Raw genomic sequence first — 17,697 nt, 5'->3', positions numbered from 1 at the left:
ACCCCACCCAGGATTTACGAAGGCTCTGATAACGAAACAAAAATGGTGGTGCTGAGGGCTGATGTACCGCTGGCTAGGGCCAAAGGATCCTCAGTATTAGGCTGGGCTACAGGACTGGAGAAGCTTTTGGAGTTAGGGGTGGATGAGGCAATAAACAAGAAATTGATTTTGAAGCCAGTGGGCATAGACAGCCAGGGAGATTGATGAAAACAGGAGTGACGAGTTAATGGAGACTTTCTGGAGTTCATGACGAAGACGACAGAGTTTCTGAATGAGCTACACTTTGTGTAGAATGGAGATCAGGAGGGCATTGAGAAGGACATCGCACTAGTTGAATAAAGGCAAAATTCTGCAGTTGCTGAAAATATGAAATAAAAAAAACAGAAAAACCTGGAAATAACTCAGTAGCTCTGACAGCTTCTGTGGGGAGAGTCCATTGACCCTTCTACAGAATGGTTCTGTAGACAAACCGTGTTTGTCTGTCCACAGATGCTGCCAGACCGGCTCAGCATTTCCAACATTTTCTGTCTGAGTTTTGGACAAGTTGGATCATGAGGTAACAAAAAGGCAAAAAAGCATTTTGGCTTGTGGGAGTGATCTAAGGTCAGGGTGGTTAATGTAGAGATGGAAGTTTTAGTGAGGGTTAGAATAGGGTTTGGGAGCTGAGTGCAGGTCTGAACAGGATTTCTGAACGGGACACTGCTTCATTCCAAATGTGGAGCTGGGCAGCGAAATGGAATCAGAAGTAAGCGCACAAAGGGTTTGGTGGGAACTGAAAAGGATGGTTTTGATTTTGTTTATGTTTAACTGGAGTAAGTTCTGACTTCGAACCATAGAATTCCTACAGTGCAGAACGAGGCCTTTCGGCCCATCGAGTCTGCAACAGTCCTCTGAAAGAGCACCCTACCTAGGCCCACTCCCTGCCCTATCCATGTAACCCTATAACCCTACCTAACCTGCACAGTTTGGACACAAAGGGGCAATTTAGGATGGCCAATCCCCCTCACCGGCACTTGAAACCGGAGCAACCAGAGGAAACCCACGCAGACTCAAGGAGAATGTGCTAACTCCACACAGATAGTCACCCAAGGCCGGAATATAACCGGCATCCCTGGTGCTGTGGGGCAGTAGTGCTAACCACTGTGCCACGGTGCCGCCCCATGTCCAGAACCTGCAGCCAATTAAAATTCTGACAACATAGAGGTGATAATGGAACTGAGGGTCCGTTTCAATCAATTAAATGAAACAATTTATTCACCTGGGACGCCTACATTTTACACGGCATTTAAACATTAGGATATCTACAATATAACAAGTTAACTTGAGCTGCCCCAACATGACTCATGGTAGATGGCTTGGGAAATGCTAACAGTTTATAAGCAGGTTCTCAGCTGCCTTCTTACAGAGGGACTGAGGGGAAGAGGCATTGCCAAAAGAGCAAAGTAAACTTTAAACAAACAAAAAGAAGCAAAACTACATACATTAGAAAATAATGTTTGTGGGTGCCAACGTTTACATTTTAATATCTTAATTACTCCATTGCAGTAACAATTTCAACATTTCCATTTTTCACTCACCTTTCCTATTCGTATCCCAGTTACCCACTGTTGTAGAGCCCAGGGATCATCACAGCATAGGTACTTGACGTATTGTGAATCTTTCTGAATCTGGGGGTGCTAGCAAATTAAATTGATCGTCAAATCTGGAACTAATCTCCGATCGTTTAAAAATATATGTAGTCAACTGTAGGTTTTTAACAAACAAACATATAGATCAAGGTTTTTGGGAGAGGACAATCTGACTAAAGTGAGAGACGCTTGCCCCTTGTGCATGTTTTGCTTGAACAAAGGCCTGACAAATCTAGCAAGATGGTAACTTGCAGACAGAGCAAAGTGGAAAATGAAGCTTATCCCGTGTGAGAGGAAGGGTTGCTGAATGAAAAGGTGCAGCTTCAACTGACCTGGTCAGTTGTGATGAAGCATTCTGCTGTTCAATTGTACTGGATCTTCTTTGAGGGCAGGGGGCACACTTGTACATACTTGGGAGTTGTGGGATACATGTGGGTCACAAAACAACCACAATGCCATTACTTTTTGCATACGCTTATGACCATTTTAGATTTACTGTGAAAGGATGTGCCAATATGCATTTTTGCACCTCCTCTGCAATTGCCTCTGTACCTCACACTCAACCCAAAGCCTGAATATACACATATCTGACCAAAATCCCTTCCAGATAACATAAGCAGAGTGTAGTGGTTTTGTTACTACAGTAGTAAGAGGGACAGGTTAAAGATGACAATAGTCACAAGTAATAGGAAACCTGCATTCTATAACTTTTGCTTGAAAGGAAGAAAACGTTGTTCATTAGCACTGAATAACAATGATGTGGAGATGCCGGCGTTGGACTGGGGTGAGCACAGTGAGAAGTCTGACAACAAGTTAAAGTCCAACAGGTGAATCATTCACCTGAAGAAGGAGCAGTGCTCTGAAAGCTAGTGTTTGAAACAAACCTGTTGGACTTTAACCTGGTGTTCTAAGACTTCTCACTGAATAACAATGTCATTGTGCAGCATAATAACAAGGTTTACATGCCATGACAGAAAATACTTGTTCAGGTTGTTGATTAAATGAAATAGGATCTGAGCAGCTCAACTATCTGGGTTGATGACACAAATCCCTTTCAAGGGTATGTGAGTCAAATAATAGGAACCAGGCTTGGAAGGAAAAAGAGTAAATGTTGCTGCCCTGGCCGTGAAGTAAGTCTCACTGTGTCTCTATTCACCTCCAGCACTATATAATGGTACTACACTGGGCGCCATGTTCTTTACTGCGAATGAACAGCACGGAGAACGGGGGATCTCATCAGGGCAGCCAAGAAGCCAATCACATTAAAGGATTTTTGCAGCCACCCCAAATGAGAAACTCAAAGCACAAAAACAAAATGACCTTTAAGAATATTTACATGGACCAAATTAAAGGTTGGGACACACACATGGGGCAACCTCCCGGAACACCCCATGCCTGTATGGTAAGAGGGGTTGCCCGATGCCAGTGTGGTGGGACAGCACGGCAGAAGAGGATGACATGGTTTGAGGGACCAATTGGGACCAAGAGTGGCTAATCACCCAGGAGGCGGAGTCCTACCTTAGGTAGAGGGAGCCAGAAAACATGTAGGGACTGGTGCAGCCAGTGGGCTGCCCCAGGGCAGCTGGAGCCTGCAGGCCTCTGTACTGTTTTGCCTTGTTAATAAATAACTTTTGTAATCCTGACCAAGTCCGTGATTGTGCAACTATTACAGGAACATGCTTCCAATTTTTGTACCATTTGTCAGCCACACGGGATTTCGAAAACAGGTGTCTCATATGTTACAACATTCCCATATGTTGTGAAATCCTGATTTAGTATTACAGTTGCAAGTGTGCAGGGTTCACAATTTTTAACTCTTCCTAACTTCTAATAAAATGCTAATTAAATCCATTCGTTACAAAAATGTTTGAAAGCAGTTAATGTTTTAAATAAAGTTGCCGTGGTTTACCTTCAGTATGAAGCAGTGATCAGTCGGTGCTTTGTATTTTGCTTTGTAATTCATTCCGTAGTAAATATTGACATTCTCGAATTGGATGAAACAAACCAGATCCCGAGATGTCTGTTGGAAAAGTCAAATCATTTGGAATGTGTTTTCAAATTTGTTCAAAATTCTCAACAGAGGAATTCTTTGCAAATCAATTTACACCCTTCCAGGCCATAATCGTGGCAACCTAGAAGGACAAGGGCAGCAGGCGCATGGGAACATCACCACCAGCAAGTTCCCCTCCAAGCCTCTCACATCCTCACTCGGAACTATAGCGATGTTCCTTCAGTGTCACTGAAGGTCAAAATCCTGAAAGACCCTTTCTACCAGCACTACACTAGAGTGCAGCAGCTCAAGAGGGTGGCTCACCACCACTTTCTCAAGAGAAATTAGTGATGGGTAGCAAATGCTGGACTTGCCATTGACTTCTCATCCCAGGAAAGAACTTTAAAAAACATGTGTTGCCGATAATGACCAGAGGAATTCTTATCCTTAGTTGGTTATTAGATGGATTTTGGCTGTCTGCAGCATGTGTTACTGTCAGTAGGGGGTAGTACAAACACCTTTAATAGTGTTTTAGTAACAGCATTCACAGTGTAAGCCCTTTCTTGCCAGGGGAGTTCCTACTGGCAGTTTTTCCCTGTTTTCTGTTTTGTCTGGAGGCATCTCTGACTGTGCAATTATGGTTTCAGATATGTGATTAAGCATTACTATAGCTTAATTTTCTCTGAACAAAATAATGAATCTTTACACATTCTGACCTTAGTTTTTCCTTTAGGAACATAATAAATCCCGGAAGCTCGCAGGAGAAAGTATCGACGTTTCCACGACTTTTTTCCATCTTCTTTTACACTGAGGGCTCCTTCAAGCTCTGGTACAATGACAGATGTTCCACAGAAACATTCCTGTAGGTGCAGATAAATTTAGTTTATGTGACAGGAAGCATTAAACATCGAAAGCACTGACTATGTTTTTATAAAGCTAATAAATATGACTTACAGCCAGGTCAAATCCTCAGAGTGGGATTATTTAGGGTGCTACAATTCTTAGGAAAACGGAGCAGACAAATTTATCAAATGATATCATCAAGAAACGTGGACGCCTGAAATTGACACAATTATTAGCCTGAGCTCTCATCATAGGATATGCTTCTTCTAGGGAATTTCCAGTTGAAATTTCAGTTTGCACCAAATTAACCAGGGCATTAATTTGACCCTGGAGTCTTTGGGTGGCACGGTAGTACAGTGGTTAGCATTGTTGTTTCACAGCGCCAGGGACCTGGTTTCGATTCCAAGCATGGGCCACTGTCTGCAGAGTCTGCACGTTCTCCCCATGTCTGCCTGGGTTTCCTGCGGGCGATCTGGTTTCTTCCCACAAGTCCTGAAAGACGTGCTTGTTAGGTGAATTGGACATTCTGAATTCTGCCTCTGTGTACCTGAACAGGCGCCGTAATGTGGCGACTAGGGGACTTTCACAGTAACTTATTGCAGTGTTAATGTAAGCCTACTTGCGACGCTAATAAAGATTTTTATTCAAAGGGGATTGTTGAAGGAAGCAACTGTTAAGGATCATGCTAATGTCACAGTCGCCATAGTACCAGATGACCATAGGCTGCTATTTCCTTTGAGGGAAAGAGCTGACTGGTGGTAATTTAACCTGAGGATCACCACACTCAGGCGAGAGGCAAAGTTGAGAATGAATAACCTCAGCTACAGGAATTGAACCTGCGTTACTATACCATAGATTTATATCATAGAATTTACAGTGCAGAAGGAGGCCATTCGGCCCATCGAGTCTGCACCGGCTCCTGGAAAGAGCACCCTACCCAAGGTGAACACCTCAACCCTATCCCCATAACCCAATAACCCCACCCAGCACCAAGGACAATTTTGGACACTAAGGGCAATTTATCATGGCCAATCCTCCTAGCCTGCACATCTTTGGACTGTGGGAGGAAACAGGAGCACCTGGAGGAAACCCACGCACACACAGGGAGGATGTGCAGACTCCGCACAGACAGTGACCCAAGCCAGAATTGAACCTGGGACCCTGGAGCTCTGAAGCAATTGTGCTATCCACAATGCTACCATGCTACCGTACTAGCCTCACTCTTCGTCACAACCCAGCTGTCCAGCTACTTGAGTTAAACAGTATCACAGCAATGTCCACAGTTCGTGATTGAATGGAAGAAAATGTGGCCACGCTTAAGAAAAAGACACACTCCATCACAAAATCAGCTTTCTTATTGCGTGTAAAAAGGATTAAAAACAGATTACGGGCAGGGTACATACTTCAACAAGGGAAGGTGCCCATTCATCTACCATTCATTTTAAAGTTTGCTTATTTGATTTTGGAGTATTTATACTCTATGCCATGGTGACACAGTGGTTAGCACTGCTACCTCACAGCATCAGGGACTCGGGTTCAATTTCGGCCTTGGGTGACTATCTATGTGGAGTTTACACATTCTCTCTGTATCTGCGTGGATTTCCTCCCACAGTCCAAAAGATGTACAGGTTAGGTGGATTGGCTATGATAAATTGTCCCTAAGTGTCGAAAGGTTAGGTAGGGTTATGGGGATAGGATGGGGATTGGGCCTAGTTAGGGTGCTTTTTCGGAGGCTCGTTCAGACTCGATAGGCCAAATGGCTTCCATCTGCACTGTAGGCATATCTATGATTCATTCCGTTCGGTTAGCTTATAAACAGAAAAGGTTTTGGCAGCTGTGTAGTTTAACCTTTTTTTCAGTAATTGCTAATATCATCCATTAAAGAAAGGTGTTGGGCACAATTCTCCGCTCCCGAGAAAAATCGTGAGGGCCATTGTGAACTCGGCCGAGTTTCATGACGGCCTCGGTGGCCGCTCCTCGCCCCCTATTCTCCCCTCCCGGCGGGGCTAGGAGCGGCGCTCCGTAACTCTCGGCCGCTGGGTGGCGCGCCGAGAGTGACGCGACGGTGGCGCCTATGTGACATCAGCCGCGCATGCGCAGGTTGGCTCCAACTCGCGCATGCGCGGCTGACGTCACGACGGCTGACAGCTCAAACCCGCGCATGCGCGGCTGACGTCACGACGGCTGACAGCTCAAACCCGCACATGCGCGGTGGCCGTCTTCCCCTCAGCCGCCCTGCAAGACGTGGTGGCTTGATCTTGCGGGGCGGTGGAAGGGAAATAGTGCGTCCAATTGAGACACCGGCCCGATGATAGGTGGGCACCGATCGCGGGCCTGTCCCTTCCCGAGCACAGTCGTGGTGCTCATTCCCCACCAGGCCCCCGACAAGCCCCAAAACGGGCATCTCACAGCGATTTCACGACGGCAGCGACCAGGTGTGGTTGCTGCCGTCATGAAACGGTCGCAAACGGCAGGCCGCTCGACCTATCCGGGTCAGAGAATCGCCGGGCGCCATGAAAAACGGCGAGCGGCGATTCTTCCGAGCGGGGGGGTGGGAGAAACGCGGGGGGCACCAGGGGGTCGTGAAATTAGTCAGGGGGCCCTCCCGTGATTCTCCCACCTGGCGTGGGGAGCGGAGAATCGCGCTCATGGCTTTTATAATGCACCTTTCAAAACCACAGGAAGTTCCAAAATGCTTAACAGCCAATGAAGTACTTCTGACAGAGCAGCAGCCCCTACAGTAAAGGTGACTTCACTGACTTTATTGTAGCATTCAGAAATGCCACAAGCATAGATGTTTAAATCTGGGACTTTTTACAAAGACAATCTCAGTAAAATCTAATAAGTGGCTTCAATTATTACTTGGTGTCATGTAACCTATACTTGAATGTTCAAAGTACATTCCTTAAGTGGTCTTCAGTATGTCTTTGTGGAGATGACTCAACAGAATTAACTTACAATAAACGTGACATGTGTTACAGATTTAATGTGTACAGGTAACATGATATGTAATAATAAATAAAGCCAGTTACTAGACATTATTGAGTTTAGAATATCTCTGTACAGCGGATATCACTGAAAGGGAAAAACTTTTCCTCAAACATTCATTGACTTAGTAAGGACGCAAAGCACTCAGAGAGTGTCAATGACCCAAATTAATCAAATCTAGAAACTTAAAGGAACACGTCAATGACCGATCTGGACTTTTTACATTTGCATCTTCATATGTATTTGCAAATTAGATAACGTTATTTCCAATTATTTATTGTGTGCTATTTATTCTTTTTATAAGCTGATAGATAACCTGTTTGGAATTATATGACAAACTGCAGCCCACCAAGCCCTCTATCATCACAATTAATTATTATTAACCAAAATGAACATGGAAAAGCTGCTTCAGTAAAGAATGAATAAATAATTTCTTACTCGGATTAACTTTCCCTTCATAACATACCAGTTTAATAAACGCAAAGTGGAATCTTACAAATTTAGTGGTGACTTCCTCTTTAAGAATATTCATTGTAAACTTCCTAGCTGTTTAAATGCATTTTGTGGTAGCTCAAATTTAAAAAAAAAAATTCCAGTTAAGGGGCAATTTAACGTGGCCAATCCACCTACCCTGCACATCTTTTGGTGGGGGTGAGACCCACACAGACACAGGGAGAATGTGCAAACTTTAGACGGACAGTGACAGGACAGTGACAGGATCGAATCTGGTCTTCACAACAAAAGTATTTTTGACCTATACTATATGAAAAATATATTAAACTAACTGAAAATTTCATGTAGGTATTATAATTCTAATATTATAAAGATTTTTGAGACTAGGGATTTGACTACCCCCAATTTAAACATGCATCGGATTTTCTAACACTTTAATAAAGCTGTCAGTTCTTCCACAAATTAGCCTATACTGCTGGACCTTGTGCTTATCGTCTGAGGTGAATAGGATTAGTCATATTCAGCACAGTTATTTGTTAAAGGTTTGTGAGAATTGTTGCAATTAAATAGAGTCAAAATATGAATAAAATTTAAAGTAAAAAATCTGGAATTCAACGTGAAGGGTGCAGTGCTGTCTGATGTGCTGTGTCTGGTTGAATAAGCCATGACATCCTCTCTTAATGCCTCCTGACATGATCAGTAAGAAACAATGAGATCTCAGGAGAATCCTCAGCGGTCAATGCAAATTAAATGCTGAGTCATTAATGCAAATTGAGAATCTTGCAGACTAGTGACCCAGAACAATGTGATCAGAAATTTTATTTTTCATCCGCACCAAAATGGCAAGTTTCAGAATTTTCAAGATGTATGGGTGTTGGTTAGAAGCTTCCAATAGGATTTAGGGAAAGGGGCTAGCTGGTCTAATTGAGACTGGGGCTGGGATTTAACCAACCTTGTAGCAGGGGGGTGTCGCAAGCGATGGGTTGGAAGGCAGATGGGCTCGTAACATGCCGGGCAGCGGGAAGCTGTGTTGGAATGGCTCCTCAATGCAGTCACTTATATGGGGAAGTCTCCAAATGGTGGAAATGACAGCAGTTCGGGCTGTTTTCCGGGATTGCTGGCAGTACCCCAGTGGCAAGAGGAGCTGCAGACAGCAGCCACCCAGCAGATCCCGGTGTACCAGGGTATATGGAACAAAGACGGGACCATGAGCGGGGACGGCACCCCCTGTGGCCCCAGTAATATCCCCAGTGATCTTTTCTCTACCATACTGGGTCCTTGAATTTTTTATATTTTAAAAAACTATCTGTTTTAGGCCTGGGGTCCTCAACATTCCTCAACAGTGACCACGAGCGGGATTTTCCGACCCCCTGGGTCGGAGAATCACCGGGTTGGGAGGGGGGGGGGCGTGAATCCCGCCCCCGCCTGCTGCCGAATTCTCTGGAGATTTGGCAGGGGCGGGAATCGTGCCGCGCCGGTCAGCGGCTGCTGACAGCGGCCTCCCTGTTGATTCTCCGGCCCGCGATGGGCCGAGTGGCCGCCCGTTTTCGGCCAGTCCCGTCGCCGTATGTTACACCGGGTATTTGCCGGCGTGAGCGGTCTCTGGGGTCCTTGGGGGGGGGGGGGGGGGGGGGTGGGGGGGGCGGGGTTCTGGCCCCGGGGATGCCCCCACGGTGGCCTGGCCCGCGATGCGGCCCACCGATCCACGGGCGGGCCTATACCGTGGGGCCACTCTATTCCTCCCCATCGGCTGCTATTCCTCTGTGATGGCCGACGCGGAGATGAACCCCCCCCCCCTCGCGCATGCGCTGGGATGACGCCAGCACACGCTGGCGCTCCCGTGCATGCTCCAAATTGCGCCGGCCGGCAGTGGCCCTTCGGCGCTAGTTTGGAGTCCAGATGACCCGTTAGCTCCTTTCTCTCCCTACAGATGCTGCCAGACCTGCTGAGATTTTCCAGCATTTTCTCTTTGGTTTCAGATTCCGGCATCCGCAGTAATTTACCTTTCCTCAACGGATATCCAGACTTCTCCAAAAACTCTGGCAACTTTAGACATTCTTTTCAAATTTACTTACCTCCAGTAAAGCCCCTTTGTTTTTCTCTTTCATGTCCTTCCCTTCTGCTTTGTTCTTTGCAATGTAGAAATTCTGGACAAAAAACACAAAAGGAAAGTTATTTATCTGCTATTTGACAGAATAAAACTCACCATATACATTCTGAGTGTTACGTGACTGTGGTATTGATTGTTTGGTCGTTTTCCATCTGCTAACAATGTTTTGCTCCTCATGCCATCAGATTTATACAGCATATTTAAAAAATATATATTTTGACTTGCTTGCTGTCTATTTCCCATTATTTTCTCCCTTCACCTCCTATCCTGCCGGCACTGAGTCCTTGCTGAGGTACTGTTCTACACGTACAAGTCATTCTCTGTGACCACTGTTATTTACAGTAAGTATACGTGATCTGCAACTCAGGCTGGAAATGAAACTATACAAATTTTTAGGTGGCACCAAGTTGGTGGTGGTGGTGGGGGGGATGGAGGTGCCAGAGGGAATGGGGATAGAGTTCAAATTACATGAAACAGATAAACAAATTGGTTGATGACATGAGACAATGGGCGCTATTCATCCAAAAAGTTTCCTTCTGGACAATTTTGGGTGTTTTCCACCGGCGTTTTGGGTGAGATCCAGAATGGTATTCAACTACACTTAGGGAGGGGCGATCTAGCAGCCTCATCGCACCCGACTTGGTACCTGAGCTTTTCAGATTTTGGAAGGAGTTGATATGGTGGACAGAGGCACTTACTCCCTGGTGGAGGTAGAGGGGCATTCAAGGACAATGGGATAAAACCTTAGTATCAAAACAAAGCCATTCAAGCCTGAAGTCAGGAAATCTTTACGCAAAAGGTGGTAGAATTGTGGGACTTTCTCCCATCATAAATAATACATGTTGAATCAATTAATAATTTTCAATCTATATTTGTTAGGCAAGGAGTTAAAAGGATATGGAGCCAAAGCAGATGGATGTATGCTAAGATGCAGATCAGCCATGATCTCATTAAAAGGCAGAACAGGTTTGATTGGGTGAATAGGCTACGATTGTTCTTGCATTCTTAAGAGCTTGCCACCTGCCAACAGCAGGTTAGTGACCAGACTGACTGCTGACACTGTTTCATGTGGCTCTTGGTATTAGGAGGAAGGAGTGGGATTGCAGAATGGGAGGTCAAAACTTTCCTTGTGGGCATCTGCTGACTTTGTGGCCCTAGAAAAAATGTTGGGCAGGATTCAGCGGCCTTGTCTTGCCTGACTTGGTGTTGAGGTGAGCAGTTGAATCTTGTGAGAGGTCTGCATCGAGATTCGCAACCCTCGAAACGTCTTGCCAGATTCAAGGGAATCTCGTGGCTGGTTGAGATCTGGATCTCACTCTCGTTGGACGAGATCCAGGTGCGTACATATTTAAATGAGCCATTAGGCGCATTAAAATATGGGCTTGTCCAATTCACCCGGGGCCCAGGATTCATTGGACTTACCAGCGAGGCCTTGACCAGGGGCCATTTGGTACTGGTTCACAAAGGTCAAATGTGATGGCACCTCGTGGGGGCAGCTTACTGGGGAGTTGAGGCCCCCGGGTAGCAGGCAAGAGGGCTGGGTGGCACTCTGGCACTCCTGGCACCTGGGCACCATGGCACTGTCACCCTGGCATGCTGCCCTGGCACCCTCGCACTGTCAGCATGCCGGGGAGAAGCTGCCAGGTTGGCAGGTGCACTGCCAGGATGCCAGGTTGACAGTGCCAAGATGCCAGGTTGCCCATGCCAGCGGTCGGGCTCTCGGGGGCTTGCCCAGAAGAGTTAGTGGGGGGGGGGGGGGAGGGGGCTCGAGGACCTTGGAAAGATAAGTTGGGTGAAGTGGGGTGGGCTTCCTGGTGAGGTGGGGGGGGGGGCAGAGGGGGGGTCAAAGGATCAGGGCTATCTTTATAAATGCCCCCCCCCCCCCACCCGATCTGCTAGTAGTCTTCCTGTGTAGGTGAGCTGAGCTGCAGGCACTAAACACACCCTTCAGCAGACTTTAACTTCAGTTGACTGAATGTGGCAGCACGTTAGCACAGTGGTTAGGACTGTTGCTTCACAGCACCAGAGTCGCAAGTTCGATTCCCGGCTTGGGTCACTGTCTGTGCTGAGTCTGCACGTTCTCCCCGTGTGTGCGCGAGGGCTTCCTCCGGGTGCTCCAGTCCAAAGACGTGCAAATTAGGTGGATTGGCCATGATAAATTGCCCCTTAGTGTCCAAAGAGATTTCGTGGGGTTCCTGGTTTACTGGAGATGGAGGTGTGGGCTTAGGTGGGGTACTCTTTCATAGGGCCGGTGCAGACCCGATGGGCTGAACGGCCTCTTTCTGCACTGTAGATTCTATGAATCAGGCTTGTTTTCTTTTGGGAAAATTCTGGCCCCTTCTTCCTTATTGGATACGATTTTTCCCAAGGCATTGTGCCCGGTGCCGATCCCGTTGTGCTGGGAGAATCACGGGAGAGGCCCAAAACAGGTTTTGTGTTGAGCACCAAGCTGCAAGAATCACCTAATCATATTTTAATAAGCTTTTAGACTCATCTAAATATACACAGCTGGTTTGAGGCTGCATTCTCCCGGCCCTTGGGAGTCACCGGCCACACGGGTGAGGTCTCAGCCAGAAGTCAATAAATACTGATCTCCACAAAGCGGATACCAGACGTGATGGCCACACCAGGGGTTTCAGAGGCCATTGGAAACCCCTGGGTGGTCGGGGACAGGGCAGGGCTATTTCCTGGCACTGGCACATGGGTATCCTGATGGTGACAAGGGGCAGGACCTGAGGGGGCAATTCCCATTAAAGGGGGTGAAAGAGGGGTTATGAAGGGTGGGAGTGAAGGGGGGCTGAAAGGGAGAAGTGAAAGGGGGAGCCAAAAGATGGGGTGCCCCTCAGTGACCCCATGACGGCTCTGCTCACAAAGATGGATGGGCGTGGGCAGGGTCACCCTCATGCTTGGGTGATGGTGGGGAGCTCACGGTAATGTTTATTGATGGGGGGGGGGGGAGTTTGTCCCTCGGGGTTCAAGGGTTGGGGATGTTGCCCATGTCTGCAGGGGGGTTTGTACTGTCCACAGGTGGGGATGTGGGGACCCCCTCAAACTCCCTTTGAGATAAGGACACCCTTTCAAAATGGTACCCAATCTCTGAGGAGCCACTGGTGAGAAACTCCCCAAGCCCCCACAAAATTAATAGAGGCGCAAGTTACTGGCCGGGTCCTGCCGGAATCAGAATGAGGCACAGCTGATAGATCCCAGGAGATCTCCCGGGATTCCCAACGGTCGTTACACCTTGTGAGATCTAACACTAACAATGGGTGGGAGAGTTAAGTGGGCGGGGTTCTCCAGCCCCCCGCCGGATCGGAGAATCGCCGGGGGGGGGGGGGGGGGGGGGGGGGGAGGGGGGGAGGGGGGGGGTGCGGGAGGTGGCGTGAATCCCGCCCCGTCGCTCCGACACCGGCTGCTGAATTCTCTGGCACTGGATTTTTGGCGGGGGCAGGGATCACGTCGCGCCGGTCGGGGGCCGTTGGCAGTGGCCCACCCGGCGATTCTCCGGTCCCCGATGGGTCGAGCGGCCGCCCGTTTTCGGCCAGTCCCGCTGGCGTGGATTAGGCCAGGTCCATACCGGTGGGACCTGGCTCTGAGGGTGGCCTGTGGAGTCCTCAGTGGGGCGCGGAGGCATCCGACCCGGGGGGGGGGGCCATGGTGGCCTGGCCCACGATCAGGGCCCACTGATCTGTGGGCAGGCCTGTGCCATGGGGAGCAGTCTTTCCCTCCACGTTAGCCTGTATAAAGCTCCGCCATGGCCGGCTCAGAGAGGAAACCCACTGCGCATGCGCAGGAATCACGCCAGCGGTTCTAGGAACACGATGGCGCTCCTGCGCATGCACCAACTCGCGCCAGCCGGCGGAGGCCCTTTTGCGGCAGTTGGCATGGCGCCAACCACTCCAGCGTCGGCCTAGCACCCGAAGGTGCAAAGGATTCTACACCTTCCGGGCGGTCCGATGCCGGAGTGGTTCATGCCACTCTTTGGCGCCGGTATGGCCCGCCCCACCATATACCGGAGAACACGCCCAGTGAGTTTAAAAGCTCACTTAATTCTGCCGATGGCAGATCGAACCAGCGCCTGGGATCTACCAGCCTCGCCTAGTGCCATTTCTCACTGTCCCCCCTCAAATGGGGGCCAGATAGGATGGCACTGGGTGGGAGGGGGTCGTCTGCCAGGCAACTGGAGGACCCCGGTTGGTTGGTATCTGGGCAGGGTGGTACCCTGGCACAGCTAATGCCATCTGAGAACTATGGTACTGCCAGCCTGGCACCTTAGCTCTGCTGCCTGGGCTCCTGGCACTGCCATCCTGATACCAGCTGGCATTTTGCCCATGCCGGGGATCAGGCCTGGGAATGTCCTGCCCATATGATGTAGGGGTGGGGCACTCGACGACCCTCCAACATGCGCGTTGGGGAGGTCCGGGGGTCACATATTGGAAAATGGTGCCCTGATCTCTTCGGAGCTCCTCCCTGCAGGAAATGTGGCTAAGTGAGGCCTCAGCAGGCCGTTCCCGGTTGAGGCCCTAAATAAAACCCAGAATGCTGTTAGATAGCATCAGAAGGGCAACTAGGACTAGGGAACAGGTGCCCAATTACATTACAGCCACGTTGCAGCCTTCTGGGGTTAACATTGAGTTCAACAACTTCAGACTGTGAACTCTCTCCTCCACCTTCGCCTCATTTTCATTCCTATCAATTCATTTTCATTTCTTCCATTGATTGATCTGTTTTCCCCTCACCATTGTCCCTGCTCCCTTCACCCGACTTGGGCCATATGTTGTTCCCTGTTCCACATTGTCCTTTGACATCCCCCCCCCTCCCCCCCCCACCCCCCCACAACAGTATAAATTTGATCCTATTTCCAGTTCTCTCCAGCTTTGACAAAGCCTGGCAACGTTAGCTCCCTTCTCTCTCCAAAAATGCTGGCAGACCTGCTGAGATTGTCCAGTATTTTCTGCTATTGTTTCAGATTCCAGCATCCACAGTAATTTGCTTCTATCATCATAAATGCACTGACATTATGAAAGATGCAGTATAGATACAAGTCTTTCAAGAGTCTACTAGGTCTAGAATTACCAATCACAATTGTATCGGAACAAAGGCAAGGTCAGGGGTGCAGGGTGATGGTGGAAATATACTTAATCTTACTTTTGTACGTGAAATGGTCAGTGCACTATAAACTAGAGCTTGTCCAAAATTTGGCTTTGGATTTAATTAACATAATTCTGGTAAATTGGGTTCTACAATCCAACATCTTGGTGCAGAGTCCCAGCTTTTAGGGCACCAATTTGGACTGTCTGTAATGTCAACAACAGCTCTCAAGTCGATGGGGGAGAGGGGGAAAGAGAACATAAAGGTAACAAATATGGTCTTGTGACAGGTGGACTTTGGGTCCAGGAAGAGGAGTGCTCCTTCTTGCTTCAAATTAACTTACCTGCATGTTGCCGGCCTCAACTGGTTAGACTATAGAAGGACCCCAAAAAATAAGTGGATGTTCTACTTAGCCCTGTCAAATTTTGGATTAGGATTATGAAACATATATTGGCTTCTGATGAGCATATGGAAAGGGCCTAATGACAATTCCAAGTGGCTGCCTACATACTCTCTGGAGGAAAGATGACATTAGCTGCACTTCAGGTGCCATCTGGGCATAGGACACAGCTCCGCAAAGTGTCAGCTGGACTCAAAATGTTAACTGTGTTTCTCTCGCCACTGATACTGCCAGACCTGCTGAGTTTATCCAGCATTTTGCTTTTATTTCAGACTTCCAGCATCTGCAGTATTTTGCTTTTATCTGCAAAAATGGCTGTTTGTTTTACACCTGACAAACAAGCAAGTTGGTGGTGTTTACTTTAACCTCTCTGGAATTGCTAACTGTTGGAGGGCATTTTGTGATACTGGACTATGATATAAATTATAGGAGGCCCTGCAGCTACATTTGTGCTCCTATATTACTTTTGAATAGTTATGATGAGACAAAAGGTACTCATTGGCTTAGATGCCTGTTCAGAAGAGGCAATTTGTAGAAATAGATAATGTATACACAATGCTTGTTAATATCAGAAAGGACACAAAATGGCTGTTAGCTATTTAGCAATACTAAAGACACAAAATGGCTGAACTAGCCACATTCCTGAACAAGTTACAAACTGTGTAAACTACCTCAAGAGAACCTAGGGAGTATTTCAATAGCTGCTGATAACAGCTTCCCAGAACAAGAAATGCTATGTGTCCTTGATAAGCCCAAGGACCCCAGTTGCAGACAGGACATCATTATGTTCTGTATGAAGGGGCGGGTAGGACAACACCCACTTTAACCATATATGTGATAACTGGGATGCTAAGAAAATTGATTGACTGCATATAATGAAGTGTGACGCGAATATCGTTGATTGATTGTATGTAAATAAGAATACATCTAATTTCGCCTCTTGAATCTGTATATTAACCCGTGTGAGCCTTAGCTCAAGTGAGAAAGGGTGCTGTCAATATGCCTTTTCTCCCAGAGTTCTGATATAATAAGCTGCTTTTTTACTTATACTCAGGCCTTTGTGTGAATATTTTCACCTCTAACACTAACGCACAACTTTAAAATGTAGACACAACCAAGAAGAAACTCCAACAGCTCACTTTTTAGAGAAAATTGACCAACGTTGGGAATCATTAATCGTGGATGCTGTGGTTTTAACTATAAATTCAGCTTTCGGGTTTCTTTTAGAACCCCTAAGTACTTGGAAGTGCATGATAAAATAGGACCCAGTCAGCACGGATTTGTCTAAGGGAGGTCATGCAATGTTAGCAGTCATGTCGAGAGGGCTCGAATACAAGACCAGGGATGTACTTCTGAGGCTATATAAGGCTCTGGTCAGACCTCTTTGGAGTATTGTGAGCAGTTTTGGGCCCTGTTTCTAAGGAAGGATGTGTTGGCCTTGGAATGGGTCCAGAGGAGGTTCACAAGAATGATCCCTGGAATGAAGAGCTTGTCATATGAGGGACAGTTGAAGACTCTGGGTCTGTACACGTTGGAGTTTAGAAGGATGAGTGGGGATATTATTGAAACTTACAGGATACTGCGTGGCCTGGATAGAGTGGACGTGGAGAGGATATTTCCACTTGTAGGAAAAACTAGAAGCAGAGGACACAATCTCAGACTAAAGGGACAATCCTTTGAATCAGAGATGAGGAGGAATTTCTTCAGCCAGAGGGTGGTGAATCTGTGGAACTCTTTACTGCAGAAGGCTATGGAGGCCAAATCACTAAGTGTCTTTAAGACAGACATAGATAGTTTTTTGATCAATAAGGGGATCAGGGGTTATGGGGAGAAGGCAGGAGAATGGGGATGAGAAAAATATCAGCCATGATTGAATGACCGAGTAGACTCGATGGGCTGAGTGGCCTAATTCTGCTCCTATGTCCTATGGTCTTATGAGGTTATTTCAAGCTCATAGTCTCCACTTATGTTATTAGAACCTATTGCATGCACAAAAGTGCTTAAACATCAACTGCAAAATGCAGTATCCACCTGTAAAGAATAACATTTTACCAGAATTGATCCTTGGCTTATTCTGTGATAAATAATCACAGATAAATAAATAATGACGATAGGGCTTTATAATTTGCTTCAGCATCCCATTGATAATGAAGGAAAGATCTTCCACCATCTCCATGCCTGATTGCTTTTCAGGAAA

The 17,697-nt window shown here is 47.2% G+C and overlaps 1 protein-coding gene across 4 annotated transcripts in view; it reads right to left on the bottom strand.

Annotated features, from left to right (window-relative positions):
• Positions 1–17,697, bottom strand: part of LOC119966455 (amyloid beta (A4) precursor protein-binding, family B, member 1 interacting protein) — a 192,281-nt gene that overhangs the window by 13,414 nt on the left and 161,170 nt on the right. For all 4 annotated transcript variants that reach the window (XM_038798158.1, XM_038798157.1, XM_038798161.1 and 1 more), the window contains exons 8-11: positions 9,978–10,049; positions 4,335–4,478; positions 3,538–3,648; positions 1,578–1,676 (exon numbers count right to left, since the gene is read on the bottom strand). In XM_038798158.1, the coding sequence (XP_038654086.1) occupies positions 1,578–1,676; positions 3,538–3,648; positions 4,335–4,478; positions 9,978–10,049 (426 nt within the window). The remainder of the gene's footprint in view (positions 1–1,577; positions 1,677–3,537; positions 3,649–4,334; positions 4,479–9,977; positions 10,050–17,697) is intronic.

This window comes from Scyliorhinus canicula, chromosome 5, assembly GCF_902713615.1.
Source record: "Scyliorhinus canicula chromosome 5, sScyCan1.1, whole genome shotgun sequence".
NCBI lineage: Eukaryota > Metazoa > Chordata > Chondrichthyes > Carcharhiniformes > Scyliorhinidae > Scyliorhinus > Scyliorhinus canicula.
The sequence above is the reverse complement of the archived record's forward strand: the minus strand, read 5'-3'. Positions and strand labels throughout refer to the sequence as shown.